Source organism: Ambystoma mexicanum, chromosome 9 (genome assembly GCF_040938575.1).
Source record: "Ambystoma mexicanum isolate Mex_15411 chromosome 9, UKY_AmexF1_1, whole genome shotgun sequence".
Classification (NCBI taxonomy): Eukaryota; Metazoa; Chordata; class Amphibia; order Caudata; family Ambystomatidae; genus Ambystoma; species Ambystoma mexicanum.
In genome coordinates, this window is record NC_090931.1 from 67,441,405 (window position 1) to 67,465,831 (window position 24,427).

The window sequence follows — 24,427 nt, forward strand, 5'->3', positions numbered from 1 at the left end:
CATCAAAACACCAGGATTGCCTGAGCACGCTCTTGGGCCACTCGTGAATGCAACAAGGAATTCAGTCATTACACTTCTCCCACTCTGAGCTGGAACACAACCCAGTTATCACAACACTTTAGAACATATCCTCTTCCCGCCGTTTGCAGAACTGTGATCCATCTGGCAGGAGGATACATACCCATGCTATCACAAGGCATTCTTCACCCGCTGCATCCCTCCCTCTGTGTCCGTAGCATCTGTACCACACTTTCCCGTTCTATCTTCCCCTCGTTCCTTTTCTTTCCTCCAGAAGACTACGCACTGGCTACCCTGGCGAGGGCACGGATAACCTAAGCACCCTGATACTATGACAGTGATGATTTGGTGCAGTATACAAGCATATTAACATAACATCATGTATTTTATATGTCAATGGTCTTATGGTCAACTGGAACTCACGACCGTTTCCATTAGAATTTAAGATGTGTCCAATCACATCCTACTCCAAGAACGCGCCAAAGGAGGCAGTGTGAGACCTCCTAAATGCACACAATGGTCTAAATATTAGTTGTGTATCCATCTCGTCAAAGGTGATCACTGCCACCAGTGGTTCGTTTCATGTACGGACGGGCTGGGCTCAGAAGATCCCAGAGATTTCCACTGGAGTTACTGCTGTGCATGGACTCCGTCACTCTGTCCAATCGATGGACAGACTGATTTCAGAAGACCATAAACAAGGATTTGCCGAGCCTTTTGCAAACAAGATACTTCACCATTCTGTTGAATCGATTGACGGGGTGAGCATAGAAGATGTTAAACTGATCAGAATGAGTGCATTCCATGAACTCCATCACTCTGTTTGATCGATTGATGGGGTGAGTTCAGATAATGGCAGCCCGTGGACTGCATCGTTCTGCCCCATTTATTGACAGGATCAACTTGGACGAAAGAGGTATTCACAGGAGATGGGTGCAGCCCAGATGCCATTGCCCTGTTTAATTGACTGATGGGGTGAGTTCTGGAGATTCTATGCAGGTACTGGGCAGAGTTAGTGCAGTACTTGGAATCCATCACTCTGATTAATTGATTGACATGGTGAGTTCTGGATATTCTATGCAGCTACTAGGCTGAGTTCGTGTAGCACTTGGACTCCATCACTCTTTGAAGTGGTTTAAAGGGTCAGTTCTGGAGATTCTAAGCAGGTTCTCAGCAGAGTTAGTGCCGCTCTTGGACTCCATCGCTCTGTTGAAGTGGTTTAAAGGGTGAGTTCTGGAGATTCCAAGCAGGTACTCGCTGTCAATGGCTGCAGGTCATGCACTCCATCGCTGCATTTGACTAATGGGTTATATTTTGAACATTTAAAACGTATTCATCACGTAGTGCTTCCCATGAGCTCCATCACTCTGTTCAGGTGAATGTCGGGATGAGGTCAGAAGAACCGAAACAGACGTGACTGGAGTTCATGCAGTCCGCAGACTCAATCGCTTGGTGAATGTGCTTGACGGGCGAAGTTCTAGGCTTTCTAAGCAGGTTCTCAGTGAAGATGGCTGCGGTCCGTAGCCTCCATTGCTCCATTCGAGTGACTCGTGGCTTCTGTAGCATGTTAAACAGGTTCTCACCAGGGTTAGTGGGGCCCTTGGACTCCATCACTCTGTTGAATGAGTTCTGGAGATTCAATGCAGGCACTCATAGTCAATGGCTGCAGGTCATAGACTCCATCATTCGGTTGAAGTGGTTTAAAGGGTGAGTTCTGGAGATTCTATGCAGGCACTCACAGTCAATGGCTGCAGGTCATAGACTCCATCACTCGGTTGAAGTGGTTTAAAGGATGAGTTCTGGAGATTCTATGCAGGCACTCACAGTCAATGGCTGCAGGTCATAGACTCCATCACTCGGTTGAAGTGGTTTAAAGGGTGAGTTCTGGAGATTCTATGCAGGCACTCACAGTCAATGGCTGCAGGTCATAAACTCCATCACTCTGGTGAAGTGGTTTAAAGGATGAGGTCTGGAGATTGTAAGCAGGTACTCGCCAGAGTTAGTGGGGATTTATTGACGGGGTAAGTACAGGAGACTCTAAGCAAGTATTCACCCAAGCGGAGTGCAGGTCTCTGAAGCAAAGACTGAGGAAACTCAACCAGGGTAGGTCCCAAAAAGTGAGAGCGCTCCATCATTTCGGGGTTCTGCCCGGACCCATGTTCCAGAGTGTGAACCTGCCTGGCCTTGCACGCTCCTCCCAAGCGCTTTCTAGGTGCACATACTTAGGAATTGGTGTGTAGGTGCAAGCCCGCGTGCATTCTTGCTTGTCCCATAGTGGTGCACACGCAGGGCCGCGTGGGGCGAGGCTGTCCAATGGCTGAGCAGAGATGGGAAAGCGGGGGGGGGCGGGTAGGGGGCTCCCTCCCGCCCTCTGTGCAGCTCGCACCGTGCACCGCCCTGGCGCGTGTTTATAGCGGAACCGGATGGTCGGCCCTGGCACTCACTGAAGCAGGTGAAACGGTGGTCCCGGGGGCCTGGACGTAGCGCGTGCTTTCCACTGGAATCTCTGTATTCCAGGCTGTGTTCACGTTCATTAGCGTCGCTCTCCCACTTTCTCTGTCCTTTGAGTTTTCTTTCTCGAATTCTTCCTTTCCGCGTACATGTTCTTGCGTATGTCTGCGTGCGTGCGTGTGTGTTTGCGTGCGTGCGTGTGTTTGCCATAGCTTTTTTTTTTCTTTCTACTTTGAAACGTTGCCATTATTTTCTTTTCCTTTCGTCTGGGTATTTTCACCGCATCTTCTTTTTGCTCTCTGCTTATTTGCCCGGGTGTTTATATTTCCCTTTGCCCTCATCCCTTCTCTCTCTTTCTCACCCAATTTTCACTTATTTGACACAGCGTTTGCATTTCCCATGTTTCCTGTTTTCTGACATGTGTGTCCTCCTCGTCCTTTCGTTCTTAGTTCCCTCGTTTGCATCTTTTCTTCCCATGTTCTCGTTACTGCATCATGTCATGCTTTATCCTCGGCAGCACGCACGCCCACCTCCCCCACCCCAGTTTCTGCCGCAGCCCCCCCCCCCCCCGCACTCGCCAGCCCCGTATCTTACGCCGCCACTTGTCGCAGTTTGTCGCCTAATCATGAGATGTCGCTTTGCGACGAACCCCCGCTGCCTGTCTCCCCCTCCATCTCTTCAGATCAGTGGGTCTCATCGGGGCCCAGTCAGATGAAAACCTTTAACTAACTCCCCTGGGGTGGGGGGGGGGGCAGGGCGTGGATAGTGATGGAGGCAGAGATAGAGAGCGAGAGACACGCTCCAGGGCGTGGGGGGTAGAATCGGCACTGAGGAGAGATGGGGGGGGGAAGAGAGGGAGGGAAGACGACGGCGCGGGAGACAGGGGGAGAGAGAAAGATGTTGAGAAAGAGGGAGAGGGGAGAAAGAGAGTGCAAGAGAGAGAGAGAGAGAGAGAGAGAGAAGACAACGTGGCAGACAGAAAGAGGGAGAGGGAGAAAACGTTTGAGAGAGAGGGGTGAGATCGAGCGAGGGGGAGAGAGTGTGAAGTACAGTGGGAGAAGTACAGAGGGAGAAGTGTAGAGAGAGAGAGAAGACAACGTGGCAGACAAAAAGAGAGAGAGAGGGAAAGAGTTTGAGAGAGAGGGGTGAGATCGAACGAGGGGGAGAGAGTGTGTAGTACAGAGGGAGAAGGAGAGAGGGAGAAGGAGAGAGAGCGCTGGTGTAATAGTGTCAGAAGCAGGAGGGTCTGAGAAGAGGGGGGGCGAGGGATAGAGATGTATTCATGTCTTTTTCCCGGTGCCCCTGGGCTAGTGTGGGGGACTTCTCCGCATCCCACTACTACACTATTCGGCGTGCATCCCCCCCCCCCCCCCCCGCCTCTTAACACAGTCATGTGCCCAGCTGGCGGAAGGTACCACCTGGAAAGGTCACCTACTGGCCTCCGCTGGAAGGGCCAAGGGGCTTCAACCCCTGATCGGTTCATACTTCCCAATGGTTGGCATGTGTGTGTTTGGCTGCGGGGGGGGGCGGAGGAGGGGGGGCTTCGGGTCATTATATAAGGGAAGAACGCCTTGAGCACGTACAATCCGTGATGTTTTCACCATTAACGTCATTGTTATCAAGTAACGTCATTTTAGTTTTTCTCTAACTGTTCAAGGTGGCATCGGGAGCGCCCAGAAGGTGTTGCCATGTTGACGCTTCGTCCAGAACGCAGCGCGTTTCCCAGCTTCTCGTTTCCTGTGAGGCTTGAAAAGAAGCAATGCTCACAGCTTCAAAAGCAGCGTGCGCCCCTGCGTGTGTCTGGGCGCCCACATCACACCGCAGCGCCTGGCGCTCCCAGCATCACGTGTGGGTGTTTGTGTGATTCTAATCACACCTAGAGATCACTTTCCCCGTTAATCGCACGCAGATGAACTCGTGCTTAGGCAGTACACGGGCCCAGAAAACCCGGTGCACCCGCACTGTGTATAGAGGGGGCGCGGGGGTGGGGTGGGGGGGGGGTGCTTGCGGTCAATATCGTATTGCCAGAAATTTAGCGCTCAGAGTCATCATTAACGCTGCCATTATCGGAATAACAGGAGAGCTATTAGAAGCAGCCCAAGGGTGCGTGTGGCCTCGAGGCACTATATATGTGTATTCTTGTCGCTGGGCATCCCCGCTACCCTCCTTTGCATTTGCACAGGGGGAAGGGGGATGGCACACCCCGGACCTTTTGAGCCACAGCCCACACACGCATGCACAGCCCTGCGCTGTGACTTTAGTTTATACCCATGCAGCCCAGAAATCGACGTTACAAAAGGCGCACAATTCACAAGTAACACAACGGCCCCATGGCTGAACGCGCTATACAAATAAACAAAATACAAACAATATATATATATATATATATATATATATATATATATATATATATATATATATATATATATATATATATTAAAGGGTTCGACAAATCCCGCCACAAGCAGCCTGGAACGGTCCCTTTCTGCCTAAATGAGGGTGCGCATTTCATCCAAATGGTGACGAAAACGAGGCAGTCGGCCTTCCTTCAAACACACAAACACACGCCCGCCCACTCGCTCACGCACACACTGACACATAAACCATCTAAAGCTGGCAGCTGGTCCATTAACCCATTTTACCAAGTTTGGGGCGATCTGCCCAACAAGTGATTAACTAAAAGTATATTGCAGTAGCGCAAATAAATAAATAAATACATAAACAAAAAAGACACCAGAACAGGGCTCGGGCTCCTTGCATTTCAAGCGCTGCAAACACTCGCGCTGACTTGACATGCGAGTAAATCTTAGAGCAGCAGAGAAGGGCAGGCGCGCTCGAGACAGAAGATAAACAAGCGGGTTTCACACGGAAATAGCGCCCACCGTGGGCATGGCCGTGCCAAGGAGCTAAGGCGCAGAGAAAGCGAACAACAAGCACCCCATCGAGTGTTTAACATTCTGGACTACATTTGGGACCTACCCACCGCGATCCTCACCACAGAAGCTCCTCTTGCCCTCACCTTAATCGTCCCGTCCATCTGGAGAAGCCAGCCAGTTGCCCCCACATTGAGTCCGTCTGGGGCGGGGGGCAGCAGCAGCAGCCTCCTCGGGGCCCCTCGCTCCGGCCCCTTCCAGCTTGTAGCGACTCTCCCTCTTGTGACAGAGCGGACGGGCCCGGGGCAGTCCACCGGATAAGAGCGTCCTCTTTCTCTCTCTCTCTCTCTGCTAAATTTGGGAAGTGAAGTCACCGAGGCTGAGAAGGAGGAAATTGTCTGGTCCGCCTTCGGTCCTCGCGCAGATAGGTCTGCACACAGGATATATGGCCCGGCAGATAAGGGGGGACACAATGGAGCGGCCCGGCCCGCCCGCCGCTCTTTCCAGCGCTCCTGATGAGGGCTCGACAGGATGCTTTCGACAGGATGTCTCTGCTTTCAAACTTCCCTTTCGGCTTTTTTTTCTCTTCACTGCGCATATTTTGCAATAGTTGCCGGCCCAGCTGCACGGCCCTGAGTCACTCACTTTCCGCGCGGCCCCCAAATGTCCGAATTCAGGATCTTTCCAGTAAAAAGATGGAGTGTTGAAAAGAGACACTTAGGAGGAGTTTAACTTGCAAGGGCCTCCTGTATGCATGTTTATATTTTTATTTAAAAGAACTCGTTTGATTGTGTTCCTTTAAGGAACATCTGTTATTTACAGCGCTAATGCTACGTCAATGAGCGCTATCTTTTGTGTTGTATTCGTTATTTATATAGCGCGCTTTCCTCAACTGTATGGCCTCAATGCGCTTTGTAGAACGCCCAACTAAAATATCACCATCATTATAATTATTACAATTACCAGTAAGAATAATACTGATAAAATACTACAGCTAATAGTAATATAATTAAATAACCGTCGTTGTAATAACAGAAGAAAATACGTGTAATGCATTCCCATTAATAAAAAGTCTGTGCACGTGCCTTGTGCCTCGGGTATTTGCCATGTTTGGCAGACTGGTCGCCTATGAAATAAGCGCGATATTGCCCGCCTCTGTGGCTCCAATATCTATAATAGTGGCTGAACAGGCTCATGGCCCGGAGCAGAGCGTTAGGGCGAGGCGGCCCTCCTCTGCGGGAGAGGCAGCGCTGTGCTGGCAGGGCACGCAGTAGCAAGAAGGTGCTACGTGATGTGGAAAGGAGAGGGCGCTACGTAGTGCCACTTCCAGGGAGAGAGACGGCACACCTGTGTTTAATAGCGACTCCATCAATTGCCATTAAGGGGGGGGGTGCGTCCCATTAAGCAGCTTTACCACTGCCCGCCACCCCCCTCAGAGGAGAAAACCCGCTGCCAAAGAGAAAGCACACCTGCACGCCCCCAGCACCCCCCCCCCCCCACACCACCCCCCAGGAGCTTACCTTCTCCAGGATGGGTCCGTCCAGCCTCATCCGAGCGCCCCAAAAGCTTCGAGTGCTGTAAGAAATAAGCCCGGCTTGTCCTTGTTACTCCACAGGTGTAATCACACTGCTCCCCCAAAATCCCCAGCCAGAGGGGGGCCTGTGGGCCGCGATCCGCGAACCCACGAGCTCCGTTTTCATACGTTTTCCCCAGAAGATATCCTTCAGAATGAGGGGTGCCCCCGGAGTCTCCTCGCAGTTGTCTCTTTCGTTTTCCTCCTGTCTTCCGTCCACTCCTTTTCTCATCCCCTCGTTGCCTCCTTCCTGCGAACCGTCCTCCTTTTCTCCGTCATTCCTACTTCTTCTGCCTTCTCCTTCTCTATGTAGTTTTCCGTTCTTGCCCCCCTTCCCGCTCTCCCCCTCCCCTCTGCGTCTTTCCCTATTCCAACCCTTCTCCCCCCTGCCGTCCCTCTCCCCTTCCCTCCCCCCTCGCTCTTACATGTATAACCCTTCCCTCTCCCCTCGTCCCTGGCTCAACCCCTCATCCCCGCTCTCGCACCCGCCATGGTACACTTCAGACACTTCTCTTTAACACCTCCCCTTCCCCGATCGTTCTCTCTTCCCACCGTCTTTAAGACGCCCCCTTCCTTTCTCTGCCTTCCTTTGCTTTTCTTTCTCGCTCAGCTCTTTCTTCTCCTCTGCCAACCTCTATTATTCCCACCCTCTGCCCTTCACTCGCTCCCTCCCTCTCGCCCCTCCCCACCTCACTTGTTTTTCTTCTTTTTCCCCTTTCTCTCTCTCCCTCTCTCACTTTCTCTCTTTCTCCCTCTCCCCTCGCTCTCTCCCCGTGCTGCCTTCCTCTCTTTCACACGTTCGCCTCCGTGTTTTCTTGTTCCCTTCCTCCCTCACACCTACTTCCCATCTGCCATCCTCTACTATTGCCTACATTATCCCCCCGCCCCCTCGCTCCCCTCGCTCGTTCTCTCTGTCTCTCTGTGTCTCTCATTGCTTTCTCTCTATGTCCTTTTCTTTCTCCATTCTTTTCCCACTTACCCTCTCCCTGTCTCTTTCGCTCTATCCGTTCTCTCTCTCTCCCTCTCTGTCATGTTTCTATCCTTTCTTTTTATCTCTATCACTCTCCCTCCTTTTCTCCCACTCCCTCTCTCTATATACCTCTATCTCTCCTTCCACCCCCTTCTCTCTCTCGCTGTCTCTTTCTCTCTCCTTTCTTGTAATCTCTCACCCTCTTCTTACCTTTTCTCCCACTCCCTCTCTCTATATGCCTCTATCTCTCATTCTTTCTTCCTCTCTCTCTCTCTCTCTCTCCCTCTCTCTCTCGCTGTCTCTTTCTCTCTCCTTTCTTGTAATCTCTCACCCTCTCCTTACCTTTTCTCCCACTTCCTCTCTCTATATGCCTCTATCTCTCATTCTTCCTCTCTCTCTCTCTCTCGCTGTCTCTTTCTCTCTCTTTTCTTGTAATCTCTCACCCTCTCCTTACCTTTTCTCCCACTCCCTCTCTCTATATGCCTCTATCTCTCATTCTTTCTTCCTCTCTCTCTCTCTCTCCCTCTCTCTCTCTCTCGCTGTCTCTTTCTCTCTCCTTTCTTGTAATCTCTCACCCTCTCCTTACCTTTTCTCCCACTTCCTCTCTCTATATGCCTCTATCTCTCATTCTTCCTCTCTCTCTCTCTCTCGCTGTCTCTTTCTCTCTCTTTTCTTGTAATCTCTCACCCTCTCCTTACCTTTTCTCCCACTTCCTCTCTCTATATGCCTCTATCTCTCATTCTTCTTCTCTCTCTCTCTCTCTCTCTCTCGCTGTTTCTTTCTCTCTCCTTTCTTGTAATCTCTCACCCTCTTCCTACCTTTTCTCCCGCTCACTCTCTATATCTCTATTTCTCTCTCTGTGTCCGTTTTTCTCTTCTTTCTTTTTCTGCCGCACCCTCGCTCCCTCTCTCCCTCGCCCTCCCTTTTCTCTCGCCTGTTCACTCTCTCTCTTGTTTCGCTCTTTTATTGTATCCTCTTTCTCCTGTGCTTCTCTTTACCCCCTACCACCTGATATTCCCGGCTGCGTTATTCCTTTACGTCATACCGTCCTCTGGGCCCCTCTTGTCTCACCACCCCCTTGTGGAGCCGCTTTTTTCTCGCATGCCCTCTCCTCCCCGTTTCGCCCTCTAACCCCCCCCCTCCTCACCCTCCTCCACCCTCTAATATTCGCAACATTAGCCCCAACTCTCTATAGCACATACTCCCCTTCCCTCATTTTCGCCCCCCCTCCCCTCTGAAATTACCCTCATCAATTCAGGTCCAATTTGCAGGGCAGATGTAGACAGGGGCTGGACGTGACCAGACCCGGGGCCCGGGCTGCTGGTAGACGGGAGGGGCGGGGGGGTCAATCTCAACCCCATTCAGCCCCCACCACCCCAGCCCCCTGTCTGTCTTCCTACAATCCAGGGGTCTGCTCTGGTCCCCGCGGACCTGCACATCTGGATGCAGCTAGCCGGGGTCAGGTCCCCCTTTGCCGGGGGCCACTAAGACTGGAACTCAATTAAAATACATGTGGGTTAACCCCTTACTGCCCGGCAGTGTTTCCCTCCCCCCTGGTCCCTGCCTGTCTCTTTAATGCTGTTGTGTAGGCTTGGAGGACGAGTGCCTGGAGAAGAGACGAGAGTCGGGATAATAAACGGAGTCCTTCCCAACGCAAATGCGCTCTGTCTTTCCAAACTGGATGAAATCAGGAGACCTTGTAGGCTTGGAGGACGAGTGCCTGGAGAAGAGACGAGAGTCGGGATAATAAACGGAGTCCTTCCCAACGCAAATGCGCTCTGTCTTTCCAAACTGGATGAAATCAGGAGACCTTGGGATCCGCTCAAGGCACGTCGCTCCTCCCCCAGCACATGGTCTCTGCTGTTTATGCGCCATGGCTCTGCAACGTCCCCCCAGTCTCACTGGCATTGAAATGACCACATAATGATCGAGTTGTTCTGGGTGACTGGAGGTTCCAAAAATGTTTCCGAGACTCTTTCAAAGAAAACGTAGACATTGCGACAAAAGACAGGGGATGGCCGAGTTATTGCTTGGGTGCCCTTTTAGAGCACCAAGAACAGTGCGGGTTTATCCTACCCACCTTCCGTGGGCATGTGAGGCCTCGGTTTAGATGTTGGTGTGTCTGGGGCACACGTAGGCACGGGGCGGCTGGATATCGGGGGACTGGCGGTCATGGAAGAGGCTGGGGTAGCTGGATTCACTCCCTGATGTAGGTTTGGCAATGGAACCCAGTCTGGTTTTGGAATCATAAGCTTTTGTTTGCAGTATGGCTTATGTCTTGGATGCATTGGAGAATGATTCGCCCTCGAGAAGTTTTGGACTACAGCTCCCATGATCCTTTGCCACCGATTATGCTGACTAAGGATCATGTTCAAGTCCAAAACATCCGGATTGCCATATAATGAGATTCCAAGCGTGGGCTGCCTCGGTCCTGGGCCTTGCTTGTGGTGTCAACGCGATGCTTGAAGAGAAAGCATGATTGTCCTGATGAGCCGGGGGTTCATTTTAAGCTCAGGGAAATATGGGTACGGAGTTTGGTTTGCTTGGGTGGTCACCCATCTCCAGTTCCGGAAGCACCTCCAGACCTTCCTCTTTGCTTCTGCCTTCGCCCCCCCCCCTCTGCTGATCTGCTCTCTCTTGGCACTGTGCACCTGACCACCCTCTGTTCACCCTGCCACCCTCCTGCACTGCCTCCTGGCCACCCCTTGCACTAGGGACTGTATCTGTCCCCATACAGCCCCACACCCCTCCATTTTTCTCTTTTTTGCACTTATTCAGTCTTACTCAGTCTGCTGCTCTAAACGCAGCACTTGCCCCTTGCTGGCTGCAATACCACTGTTTATTGCCTCTATTATATATTTATTTTTATTTATTATTATGTATCTGTTCTGCTCTGCCCCGCACTTCCCACTCTCCCCCTTCCATGCACTTTTCCCCTCCCGCTCGCCCATGCACTTGCGCTTTCTCAATGGCACTGGGCCTAGTAAGATCGCTGTTTTGTCCTCCCTTGTTCCCCCTCCCTTGCCTCGCCGCGCTCTGAAACACTTGTGTATGAGCGTCATACAAATAAATGATTATATCATATCATATACCCTGGGGATGTTATTTTGAATATGTGTTAGTCATAAAGCAGTTCTTTTTTGTTTCCAGAATATTTGAAACACATTTGGTCCACAATAGGAGTTGTTCCTGCTAAAAGTGAGACCGAACCTCTACAAATGTCCCAGGATGTACCTAAATAGGAGTGTGTAGACCTGTGCACCCCCCGTGGATAGTCCAAGGTTTCCAAATGAGAGTAGGACAGAGCTCTGCTCAGATTGGCCATCAAGCAAGGGGGCAGCCAGCCCTCCCCCCCACAATGAGAATCAAGCAAGTGCTCAGCTGCCGCCGGACCCCAGCCCCTGGAACATCACACAAGGGCACAGCTGGAACCCAGCCTGGAGGAAGCCCGTCTCCCAAACCCGGGAGACATCTTCTGAGCGAATGAGTCGTCTCATAAAACGGCGTTTCACATGCGCCAAAGTGCCCCGCGATGCCCGAGGACGATGAGGACTTCTGAGGCCTTCAATTCCTAAGGCTGGGAAGAGCCAGGAAGAGATCCAGAGGTGGCATGGGGGGCGGCAGTGCTGGGATCGTCCTGTTTCTTCCAGTGGATGTCCCTCTGCATGTGTTGCCCCCTAAACCATGGAAGTTGTTAGGTGTGTGCCCCCCACCCTTTTGTTTGGGAGTTTTAAACATGATGCCCCTGGCATTGTGCAGGAGCCCCTACTGGGAACTTATTTGGCATCATGCCCTTGATGGCAACATAAACATATATATTCATAAAGCAACATAAAAGATAAACATTAAAAAAGCAATGGAGGGACTTCCTGCTGAACGTATCCTATCAGGAGATATAAAGCAACGCCAACCAAAAGCTCAAAAGATCACACATACATTGCTCACCTAGTATGTGTGAGTGCAAAAAAAAGAGGACACGTCTTTCCCCAGACTGGTTCCCTCTTTATATATCCTGCCCGGGATGGCGTGGCGTAGCACCCAACGCTCGCTGATACAGTGCTGCCATAGCATGCCAACATGGCAGCAAGGCCGCATTTGTGATGCATTCTGCACGTTAAATTATCTTGCATTTGTATAGCGCCTTCTGCCACAGATTATGGCGTCAAAGAGCCTTTGGCAGTCAGAGAGGCAAAGGAGGAGTATGATAGAACATTCACATGTCAGCAAGTGCTCGGTCTATCCACGCTATGCATGCAGGCATGCTGAGGGAGCAATGGCCATGGTGGCTGAGGTTCATCAGTAGTGAAATCGTACTTCAAAGACACCACAGATGCTATTAGAAAATGTGAAAACCGAGAAGTCAACTCCAATACTTCGCTGTTGATGGGCCTTGACATAATCTCACTATACACCAATATCCCACAACAAGCCACGGTGGGGACAGTAGAAGAGACACTTCTTAACAGAACAGATGATGACCCAGTCCCTACATCCTTTATAATGTGGTGCATAGATGTAGCGCTCAAGAGGAACTACTTCAAATTCGAAGGAACCTGTTCCCAGTAATGTGAAAGAACAGCGATGGGAGCAATCATGGCTCCCATCCTTTCTAATCTTTACGTTGAATCCTTCGAGAAAAGCAATATATACCACAACACTAACCCCTTCAAAGAAAACATAAAAGTCTGTACTAGGTATATGAATGATATACTGATTATCTGGGAGGGATCTAAAGAAACAGCAAATGAGTTGTTCGCATGGTTGAATACATTGAACCCACATCTAAAATTCACCAAGACTCTGAATGACCAAACGACCGACTTCCTAGATCTCACACTATTTTATCAAAACGGGAAACTGTTGGTTAAACTGTTCCACAAGCCTACAGATAAAAACACACTTCTCGACTACACCAGTCATCATGTGAAACACCTGTGCAACAATCTCCTTTTCTGTTAATTTTTGCGTTTGAAAAGAAACAGTTCCCAAAATACAGCTTCTGAAGAGGAAGCCAAGAAGCCTGCATCCAAATTAAGGAAAAGAGGCTGTCCGAAAAAGCTGATGAGAAAAGCAGCCATAAGGGCAGATAATAATATCAGTGAAGCGCTCTTGGAGGAAAAGAGGGAAAAAAACAATAGAAGAATGAATAGTGAGTGTCAACACTTTCAGCAACCAAAGTTTGAAAATAAGAAACATCATACAAAAGCACTGGAGAATCTTCGAAGCTTCAAAAGCTCCACACGAATCTCCATTATCCCCATACAAAAAAAAAACCCACATCCATCGGCAACAGGGTGAGCAGTAGCAAACTGAAAATCATTTCCAACCAAACTCCAAGCATCACTACACTACGGGGTATGGATCGCCCAAAAGGACATCACTCGTGTGGCAATTGCAGAGTGTGCAAACTCACCACTAAAATCAAAGAAGTGGACATAGGTAGACACAGAAAATGGCAACAAAAAGACTTTTCCAACGGCAACATGGACCATTATGTGAACTATATTAAATGCCCCTGTGGTCTACCATATATTGGAACAACCAACAGAAAAAATAAAACACAGATAAGTGAACATCGCAGCTGCCTGCGGAACAAGACTGATAAAGCACCAATGGTGAAACACTTCACTCTGGTGAACCATGGGTATGAAAAATGTACATGGACTGTTCTACAAGTCATAAAAGGTGAGAACACACTGCGAATCGAAGAAAGATTGTTCAGAAAGGAACAAGAAATGATATATATCATAAAAAGTGATGCCAAAGGACTTAATGAGAACATCGAGGGGGACACAATCAAAAATTGAACCCTCAGAGTGACCCCCTTAGGCACACAAGACAGAAGCCCCTTTATCTTGATGAGAATTTATTATCACAGACTGAGTACCAGCAACAAAGAGAAACTGTCAAGGAATTGCAGAGATAGAGATGTTATCCCTGGTTCCCACACTTCTAATACATAATCTCCGCCTCAGTCAGAATATAGAGGGATATTCAGTACATTTTTGTAATAACTTGGACATCCTAAGATGGCCTGTCGCGCCACGACAACCCGATAAACATCAAGAAAGGACTACACCGCTACAAAGGTTTATGATCACCTAGGCAACCGTCCTCTGGTACCGCGGAACACGCTACCTGCAGTAACGCAGCGACTTCGCTGGATCGGAAGCACAAATGGACAACTTGATGTGCGGGAGCAATACGGACTCAGCGGACACCCGATCCCTGCAGAGCCATGTATGAAATACACTTTTGTTAAGGTAATTACGACCATTCGGCATGTTATAATTCCAGAACTGTCACATCTCTAATAGTCATCCACACGCAAGAACAAACGATGACACGCATTTTTACATCTTTACAACAACTTCCGGCGTGTGGCAGATTTTTTGAATTTGAACACACTATGATCAGAAGAGCGTTCTGACAATGGAGAATGGATGCATTGGCTCACCACTACCCTCTAAAGGTAATCTCCATTTTTGCATGCTTGAAACCGCAATGTGAGCTCACCTATACAATGAGGGGCTCAACATTTATTGAGATACATCGATAATGTCACCCGCCAAGCACCCTCCTAAGAGAGATACCACCCCTTCTGGAAGACAGGCCAACCAGAAGGCACCCAGGACAGAACACATCAGCTAACTGGAACACCCCATGGGTGCAAGTGTTTTAGAGCTGCAATCCTTTAACCCAAACATAAGGTATGGAATTCTGAACCTCCCCCGCAGACATTTTGTGAATCCCGACCAAAGTCTGGTGGCTTCCTCCGAAGTAGCTAGGAGAATGCTAAAGCAATTCATTATGCTTTACTCGCAGTGGGCAACTAGCAGACCATCCTCTTGTCCTCCAACAACTCTCCACAGTGTTGTGCGCCTCCACAGAACAAGTACCGGTTACCTGTTTATTGTTCACTGTTAATTAATAGAACTAAGGTAGATTTACAGCAATAACAGCTTACACTACGTTCATTTGTTTTTCATCTTGACAGGTCTATGACATTTACAAGAAGCATTGCTAGTAAATAACCGGTAGCATTACAACATTAGGAACTAGATGGGTGAAATACTCCTGAAGAATGTTCAACTATTGAGTAGACCAGAACAGAAACATGTTGTGATCCTAACTTGTGTAATAACAAACAAGGGATAGACTAAGAAAGTACTAAGCAGTAATATGACCATTCATCCCTGATATTGTTGAAACAAGCTCTCTACTATGCCTACCGCGTGTTGACCGAACCAACTATTTGATTTCACCCCCACATACCATTGTACCAACACCTACGCTTTGTAATTTTAAATTAAATTGTGTGTGTATTATAATATTTTTTGTGATGTAGAATAAATTAATTTTATGGAAACTGATGAATTAGCAACAACCCCATGAGTATCTTGAACTGTCAACAGTTAGTCTCTATCACAATGTGATTTTGTTGCATCAATAGTGACCACCATTACAGATCTTCAGTGCTGCACAAGACTTGGATACACAGTAACGGTGCAGCCTGGAGCTGGCCAGGCATTATGACGAGCACAGCATGCACAATGCTGCTGTCAGTTCATTGCTGAGGGCACATCTTTTGGTTTGCCATGCATCCAGCGCATAACCATACCATCCATTCTTCCGCTAACGTAGGTCATCGACTTTAAAGGCGATTAATCGACGATGCACATATACTAAGAATATGGATCAATACTGCTTGCAGCACAGCTTTCCTCTGAAAGGTGATGGAATGACTCCATTAGCCAGCAGAACATTGAACCCCCTCGAGTGGAGAAAGAGCTGAAGATCACACATGGAGTTATCAGAGAGGTTCGGAGAAGTAGCATGGATAGTGCCGTACCCGTCACCACAGCTTAATAACAAGACAGACCGAGCAAACATATGCAAGCCAAAGGCAAGCTGGCATGTACCCACTGAACCCACTTTAATAGGTCCTGCCGCCTAGTCCCAGAGAGAGAGCGAGAGAGGGAGAGAAATACATAGATATAGAGACATGTAGGGAGAGATACACAGCTGAAGCTCACCATGGACCGCGTAGAGCTTACCTCTACCCTATACCACCTTCTAGGCCACACAATCAAGCTTCTTTTCACACAAGCCATGGGATCTCGGTTGTCAACACCACACCAATCACCTGGTCTGAGCACCGTGCCATCCCTTTTAAACTCCTCCTCCACTACACGACTCCTAACTCTCTGAGAAACCCCTTTTCCCTCAAACTCTGACTGTGGAAAAATGTAGTTAGTGAAAAAACCTCAAAACTTCCAGCTAACCAATGCTCAACACTATCAATTCTTGGCTGATTTCCGCACTTAATGACCACAGTCCCTTCAAAAGCATTCTCACTGGCCTAAAACACCTGCAAGCAAAATGGCTCAATTCAGACCTCAAAATCATCCACAATAGGACATTCAGTGCCAGGGAAAGTTGCTAGCAGAAAACCTGCCTTCCCCAAGACAAATGTGCTTACCTATCTAGCCTCAAATTCTACTAAGCCTCAGTACACTAGGCAAGACAATCATGTTATTCCAAGAAAATCGTTGATGGCAAAAGCTTCAAACAGAGATCTTCGAGGTTTAAGTTGAAATATAGAAGGCTGCAGATCCAAAAACCGTACATGTGCCATCACGAAAACTCTGCAGCAACCTGGCCTCCTTCTTCAAATCAAGATCCTGACCATCAGACTAAATTATGCTGGTAGCAACACCACACCAGCTCCCACAAGTGCCTTTAACTCCACCATGTCCCACTGAACCAGAACACATTCCATCTTCTAATTTTCCTCCCTCTTCATCTGCCAACTAGAGTCTCTCCAAGCCAAAAGTAAGTTCTAGAGATCCCCTTTCGACCACAGCCCTCATATCACCATAGCCTGTATCTGGTGAACTACTCCCTAACTTCAAGTTTGGTTCCCCCTGCTCCTGAAGGAATCAGCTCCCACCCCCTTCTGCAGAAGATAAACCTGTACCCTCCTTACCTGGCCAACCATAGGTCCCTTTAGAATCTCATATTCCTTATCATGTGCACACAACAACACGGATACGTTGAGAACACCCCCCTCCTTGTCTCACAGCAAGCAAGCTTCCATCTGAGGAGGGGCATCAAATCTGCCCTTATCTACTTGCTTGATGATCTCTGCATGGCAGCAGACATCAGTGGCACCAGTGCCTTGAACCTCCTAGATCCCTCTACAGTCATTAACTCAGTTGACCATGAGATCACCCTAGAGTGTGTCCAGTCCATCTCTGGGATCCAAGACCCATGCCTTGCTCCGATTTACATCTTTCCACTAAGACAGATCTTAATGTGCCAACATCTCCCACCAATTCTCTGAGCTTTTGCCCCAAAAATGTGGTGTACCCCAAGGTTCTGATTTCTTCCACTCTCCTATTCAATCTTCAGCTACACCTCCCTGCCCCCCCACCCCTCGCCAACACACAATGTTCTTTTGGTTTAAACCTTTACTCATGGCTTGTGATAGATAGATCCTTTTAGGCCTAGTGAAAAATACTCTCACAAGGACCCATATGGATGGAATCACCCAGCTCCATCAACTCCAGAGGGTGCCGAATGCTGCAGCCGCACTTCAGCTTTTCCTAAATGGGAGCGCCCACAGCTCACCAGCGCTAGTGTTCCTCCATTGGTGCACTGTCTTGAAAATAATTAAAAACAAGTGCACATGGATAATCCACAAAGCGCTCAACAGCAGCAGCCCACCATTTCTCTGCTTGAAATCCACCCACCTCTCAGCAGGTGGGACTCCAATGCTGGCCACCCACATGTCCAAAACATCAAGAAGACTAGTAGGTCCCTTGACATAGCACAACACTCTAGAACTCTCTTTCCATTGCTCTCAACCTGCAACCCTTCACAGATACAGAAAGGATCTCAAAACTTCCTGTTCCCTCTGTAACCTTACTCATCAGAGTTGTCCACTCTACGAAGGTGTCCCCCAAACAGGTCTCTCCCTGTTCTTCCAAAACTATTAAGGACAATATTGGCTCTCTTGCCCCCGCACTTGCTGATTTCTGCAGTCACTGTTTTGCTCCTGGGTCTTTCCCCTCCTCCCTCAAGCACTCTCTTGTGCACCCCCTGCTGAAAAAACTCTCTGCAGACCCGTCTTGTCCGGCTAGCTACCATCTCTCTTGCCCCCTTAATTGGGAAACTCTTGGAGAAGCTGGTCATCCCCCAACTGACCCGCTGAACTGAGATTGTTGGTTGTTTTCACAGCCATAAATCTGCATTCCGAGCATCCATAGTCATGGAAACTGCTCTCCCGAACACCCATGAAGAACTGCTCACATCTCTTGATTCCGACTCTCCAGCTGTTCTCATTCTACTTGATCTCTCCTCGGCAATTGACACAGTCAACCACTCCAACCTCATAAAACGGCTCCACAAAACCCTAGGTATCTTGGAGCAGGCACTGGACTGGCTGACCTCCTTCCTCACTGACCATCCCTCCCAGGTTATCCTGGGCTCTTTCTCCTCTCCCACCTCTATTTCCACCTGTGGCATCCCCCAGGGCTCCAATCTTTTGGCTCTTTAACATCTATATTGCTACGTTGGCACACCTAATATTCACCTTCTCCCCTAACTTCCGGTGTTATGCAGATGACATACAATTCTTCTTCAAACTTCCCTCTGAACCTCTCTTCACTTCCTCCATCATTCCCGACTGCCTAGCTGCCCTCCAGTCATGGTGTGCCTCCAATGATCTTTACCTCAATGCCAGCAAGACTGATATTGTTCCCAATGGGACTCCTGCTCCCTCTTTCTTCCCCTCACTTTGGCCACCCTGTATGGGTTCTCCCCCCTCCTTCATCTGAAGCCAAAAACTTGGAGTCATCTTCAACTCCTCTATTTCAATCCTCCCTCACATCCGGGACCTTGCCAAGAAACCCAAGTTTCAGCTTCACCTCCTCAAAGGAATCTTTCCTTTCCTCACCTTTCACCAGAAGCTCAATGTCTCTAGAGCTCTAGTACTCTCTAGGCTTGACTACTGCAATAGCCTCGTCTGTAATCTACACTCTTCGTCTCTCCGACCCCTCCAGATAATCCAGAATAGGGCTCTGAGATGTATCCTTGGCCTCAAGCCCAGGGACCGCATCTCTCCAGCACTAAAGTCCCTCCACTGGCTCCCGGATGCTGCAAGGATCACATTCAAAATTCTCTTCATCATCCATGAGGCTGCCTGTGGCCGGGGACCATTCTATCTACAACGGACTCGCACTAAATACACTCCCTCCAAATCGTTGCGTTCCTCTGGCACCAACTCTCTGCATGTCAAGCACTTCCCTACACAGCGAGCTGGTGGTCGATTTCTTTCCTCGGCTGGCTCCCCCATATGGACCAGCCTCCCCCTCCTTCTTTGTCTTGAGCTGGATCTCCTCGAATTCCAGAAGCTCCTCAAGACATTCCTTTTCACCTCCCACTTCCCCCCTCCCTCCTATGCTTAAACCTCACAGTGGCTGAGATTGGTGACCAGGGCCCATATGTATACATCTGGGCCCTGGCCTCCCACCCCCATTTGCCTTCAGCCTCCGCTCACTCCCGGCACTTGCCTTTGGGCACCCACTGGCCTGTGCCACCACAGGCCTGCACTTATTTATTGGCAGTTGACCACTCTTACCAAGCGATTTCTGCCATTCACTTAACAGTTGCCTGCAACTTAATCCCTAGCACTTCTTCTGTGTAACTCCCAGCACCCTCATCCCTCTCCCTCTCTGCACTTGTACCTTCTGAATCCTCACAAGGCCTCTCTCTTTCATTGTTATGTTTGCCTCTCATTCCCATATTGCCTCCCTGTTGCCCTGTGGGTGCATTGAAACACAATTCACTTAATGTATGAACACCTTACACATGCACAATAAATAATACAAATAAATAAATAAATAAAACATTACAATCCCCTGATTCTTTAAGACAACCCTGCAAGTAAGTGAGTAGAGATGGAGCAAGCACAACATTATAGGGTGTTGGTCACCACCATGTAGTGAACTCCATAGGAAATCGAAAAAAAATAATTGCTAATAACTTTTAACTCGTGTCACTGAACTTGCAGACAATTTTGTATGAAGGGGCCCCACGCAGAATGGAAAGTTTGGGAAGATTTGTTAAAAAATTAGAAAGCTATTTAGAAAACAAAAAAAATACCTTCGGTCTAGTCCCCATTCGTTTTTCAATAGACAAAAAAGGTCAATTTTAGCTCCATTGCACAACCCATACCACTGGATGAATTTGGACCAGGTCTGAAAAAACGTGGACATGAAACGTTGACTCGAGAGCCTTTTGTGGTTTGGGGTTATTCTGTCCAGTAGTTTTTTAAATATTTGAAGGAGAACTGGGTGCCCCCTTCTCCAAAAATTACAGCTATATCCCCACAATCGATTGCAGCATGAGGGGTTTCAGAAAGGCAAAAGTGCCCATCTTGTTTTTTCCGATGCGAGAGATAGCCACGGCTATACCTGAGGGTATCAGAAAAATAGGCAAAAAATGCCATTTGCAGGGAATAAACAAGAACATGCCATTAGGCAAGAGGTGGGGCGGAAGCAAGAGGACATTAAGCTCCATTTGGGAGTTGGAGGTGGGCTGGGGACAGAGCTTGCAACATAAACCCTCCAGTATTTGATCATCAAAAGAGTAATAATTTGAGGAACCTACTAGTGAATACTAGAAGTGGAGTACAAACTGCTATTAAAGATAACCAACAGGATACTTTTCCGTGCGTGAACTGTGGAAACTGCAATAATGTCATCAAAGGACTGATGGTGTTTCAGCCAAGGAAAGGATAAAGAATCAAACTGAAGAAATATGCAATCTGACTAACAGAAAATGATGTGATTTATTGTATAAAATGCCCCTGCTGTATATATTATGTGGGTGAGACTGCAAGAAAGATCGGGATAAGAATTAACTGACATGCGTCCTTTATCAGGAATACCAACATGACCTCTGCAGTGGCAAGCCACTTTCAAGAAAAAGGCCACAGCATAGCCCAATTAAAGTTTCAGGTTTTAGAGATCATGAAGGCACAGGGTCGGAAAGAAGATGTTAAGAGTCGAAGAGCACAAGGTGAAGCATACTGGATCGATCAACTGGACTCATTAACACCAAATGGAATGAATGAAGAATGGAATTTGAATTGCTTTTTGTTATTACTTTTCAAAAATGTCTTTTTAGGTTACCTTTCTCTCATCAGCACGTTCAGATAATTAGATAAGAGGGATACAACCATTATTGACCAAAGAGTACTTTCTATTTCAGTATTGTCTATAGTGTTCTGATGTCAATATGTATGTTTATTTGTTTGATTTTCATTTTTATGTTTATTTCTACTTTTTCATTTTTATGATAATTTCTACTTTTTACGTATTATTTATTGTTATTTTCTTCTTGACTTTGATTGCAAGGTTATTTTGATGTTTAGGCATGTTGCGTATATGACCGACCAGAGATACACAGATTAACCATTAGCATTTACATTCTGGGACCCAAACATTCATAATCCAGTGATCACTGTGATGTCATACAGAGGCATATATTGTAGACAACATGACATGACCAACCACTATTCTCTGCTCTCTTCCAACTGTAGATAAGCAAGGGTTCCTGTGGAATACATTCGGACTTAATTGTTAACTATTGCCAGAAAGATGGCGAGAATCACCAATTTAGCACATTCACACCATCCTTGGTCAAGTTACAGTTTTGACTATTCGAGTGGCAATATACGTAACTGTTATGAATTATCATAGAAGAATTGGCCTTTCCAAGATGGCTGATACCGTTGAAAACTACCCAGTTTACACCACACTAAAGTGACGTATCACTACCCTGGTACCGATGCAGGGGTTTCCCTAGCAACGGCTAAGTTGACATATTAGCAGGGAGTTGCAAGCGCTTCCGCTTTCACCACAATGCGGTGGTGTGATGTACAGAATTTGTCTCTATCTGACCCAGCAGACTAGCTCTTTTTTGTTCACATCAACTCTAGACTTATGTTTGATCCTATTACTGGTTCTGATTACAGATGCTATCTTTCAGATTAGAGATTCGCCGGCCCTCCAGGGTCGGACCCGTTCCTGACTCTGCACGAGTCCTGGAGGTCAGAAACAGCATTATAGTTCACATCACAGTTCCGAGCACCTACCAACTCTAAATAGATCTACACTAACCACTATAGTGTTTGGCCAATAAGCGCAGTGCCAGGGGGACGTGACACATAACATTAGCCACGAATCATGGTATTCACAGGTTTGTCATATAGCTCCCATATTTGATGGTTCACAATATTCCTGGCATGCACACTAAGTGGCTGCATGCACACAGCTGCATAATTTAAGGAATAATACACGATTGTCTACTTCTTTGGTGAAGAATTGGAGCTAAATGATGTTTTCTCTTATGTGTTCTCTTTATATGTCGTCTTTCGGTTGGAATTTGTTTGTATCTCTTATGGCCAAATGCACAATGATGTTCTGACTTTGAATGTATTTAATTGTCAACCTTTGTCATGGGGAATACCCCAATGCCGTTATTGTTTGATCATACAAATTTGTGATCTATTATCTTTGAAGGGTTTTCATATTTGACCTACATATGGCCCCAATTGTTGGTACAACATACTTTCATCGGTGGAGGTTTTTTCGCTGGGTTTTTTACTGTGAATTCTTTGCCAAAAAAACTCATCAAATTTTGGGGGGTGGGGCTTAGGAAAATATATAAATTGGGTGTTGGTGTTCTGGAATATATAAAACATTAATGGGGATGGGTGGGTTGGGGGGAAATCCCCAAAAATAAAAATAAAATAAATTAGATTCGTTTTTTTCATTAAAAAAACTGCGGCAAAAACCCCACAAAAAAACTTCCCGCAATGAAATGCCATGGAACCCAATTGTTATCTGATGTACTTGTTTTCCCTATGGATTGCATTTGGGGATATTGTTGTGATAACTTGACTTCACCCAATCTTATTAACTGTAATTGATTTGTCACACTGAGTTGTGTTATCACTGATCAGATGACTATATCACGCACTGAAGATGGATAGTCCGAAATGCATCAGCGATTGATGCATCTGCACTTACATCAGAATTTTTAAAAAACTCAAGCCACTTTTTGGCAAATAAGAGTGTGAAGAACATTACTTTCTAATATGAAGCCCTTATAAGAGATATGGCAATGCAACTTGACTCTACTTTCTACTGAACCTCACAGTGGATGTTATGGCCTGCAGCCCACACTGAAGGCTAGATAGGTTTGGTGCTCTCTTCCAGTTTTACCCTTTCTGTCACACTTGTGATGATATTCCTGATGGCGTGCACTGTTAGTGTGTACATTAGAGTAGGGTTGTAGTCTCACCAACTTTAACAAAATGATGGTGCAGGAGGTCCACAGTTATACTGGTCTTCGTTGGAGAAAGTGCCTTTGAAGTGCAGGCTGTCCTGATCATTACAATACATTTGAGGCATCAGAAAGTCCACAATACAAGTGTGGTGGTTATAAGCATCTGCTGCTTGAACATTTTGGCTATTTTCAATTTGGCTGTCAACATCCTAAGATAGCCTAAATGTCCAAAGTGTGGTGATCTTCTGATATCGGACCATCTAAAATTCAGAAAACCATCAAAAACCTGACTCTTCAATTCAGAACAGGATGAAAACAAACAAACAACACCTATGCCCCATGGAATGAACACACAACTAGAAAAGATGGGGGACTAGGACAGACCACAGCAAAATGCAGGGAAGTAGAGATTCCTCTGAATGAGAGGGAGACCCAGGTGAAACCGTTCCAATATAGGGGCCCTACTAGAAGCAATGCAGAGAGATCGGAGTGACCTGATCAAAGCACAGATAGAGGGCATTAGAATTAAAGGGGAGAGAATGGTGACCAAATAGATGGACCACAGGGCACCAGGTGCTTAAGGCCACACTGGGATGTGGTGGGGGGGGGGGGTAAAGTGATGTGGACATCCATTAGTCTGAAAACAGGGGTTGGAGACGGTACCACCACTAAATAGCCCTGTGAACGACCCACACCCCTGCACAGTAAATAGAAATGGGAATTGAAGTGCACCACAACGTACAACATTGGAAGGGATATGTGCCGGAGGAAGCCAAAACTGAGGGTGGTATGACAAGATACCACCACTAACCAACTTGATACCTCTGCATACACCTCTCAAACTCTGAACTAAACATAACCATACCTCTACAGCACTACAAACTGCACACACCTCACTACACAGCAACAAACCACCCTTAGCCTCACACAACAGCACATGATGGCTACCGACCGAAAATTCACCCCTACGCTCAGCGAACGGTGTGAACTGAACTGAAGCTGCCAACAGCACATTGCAGGCCTCTATAGCTCTTTTGTCCCGCTCAGTCCTATTAACTTACCCCCACACCTTACCCTCTTGCTTAACAGATCTGTCAGAGCACTAGCAGACCACACAGGTGGTGATAGTGTGCGGTATAAGAAAACGTTAACATAACATCCTACAGCGCTAATTCATTGCAC

The 24,427-nt window shown here is 47.5% G+C and overlaps 1 protein-coding gene across 8 annotated transcripts in view; it reads right to left on the reverse strand.

Moving 5' to 3' along the window:
• Positions 1 to 24,427, reverse strand: part of FLI1 (Fli-1 proto-oncogene, ETS transcription factor) — a 298,063-nt gene that overhangs the window by 215,067 nt on the left and 58,569 nt on the right. Inside the window, exon 1 of one of the 8 annotated variants that reach the window (XM_069614178.1) lies at positions 6,863 to 7,237. The exons of 4 other annotated variants lie outside the window; for them this stretch is intronic. Coding sequence is in view for 2 of the 4 variants with exons in the window: in XM_069614174.1 (XP_069470275.1) it covers positions 6,863 to 6,892 (30 nt within the window). In the remaining 2 variants the exon portion in view is untranslated. Of the gene's footprint in view, positions 1 to 5,488; positions 5,861 to 6,862; positions 7,238 to 24,427 lie in introns of those variants that run through there. 3 more of the 8 variants (XM_069614174.1, XM_069614177.1, XM_069614175.1) reach the window with 3 other exon arrangements.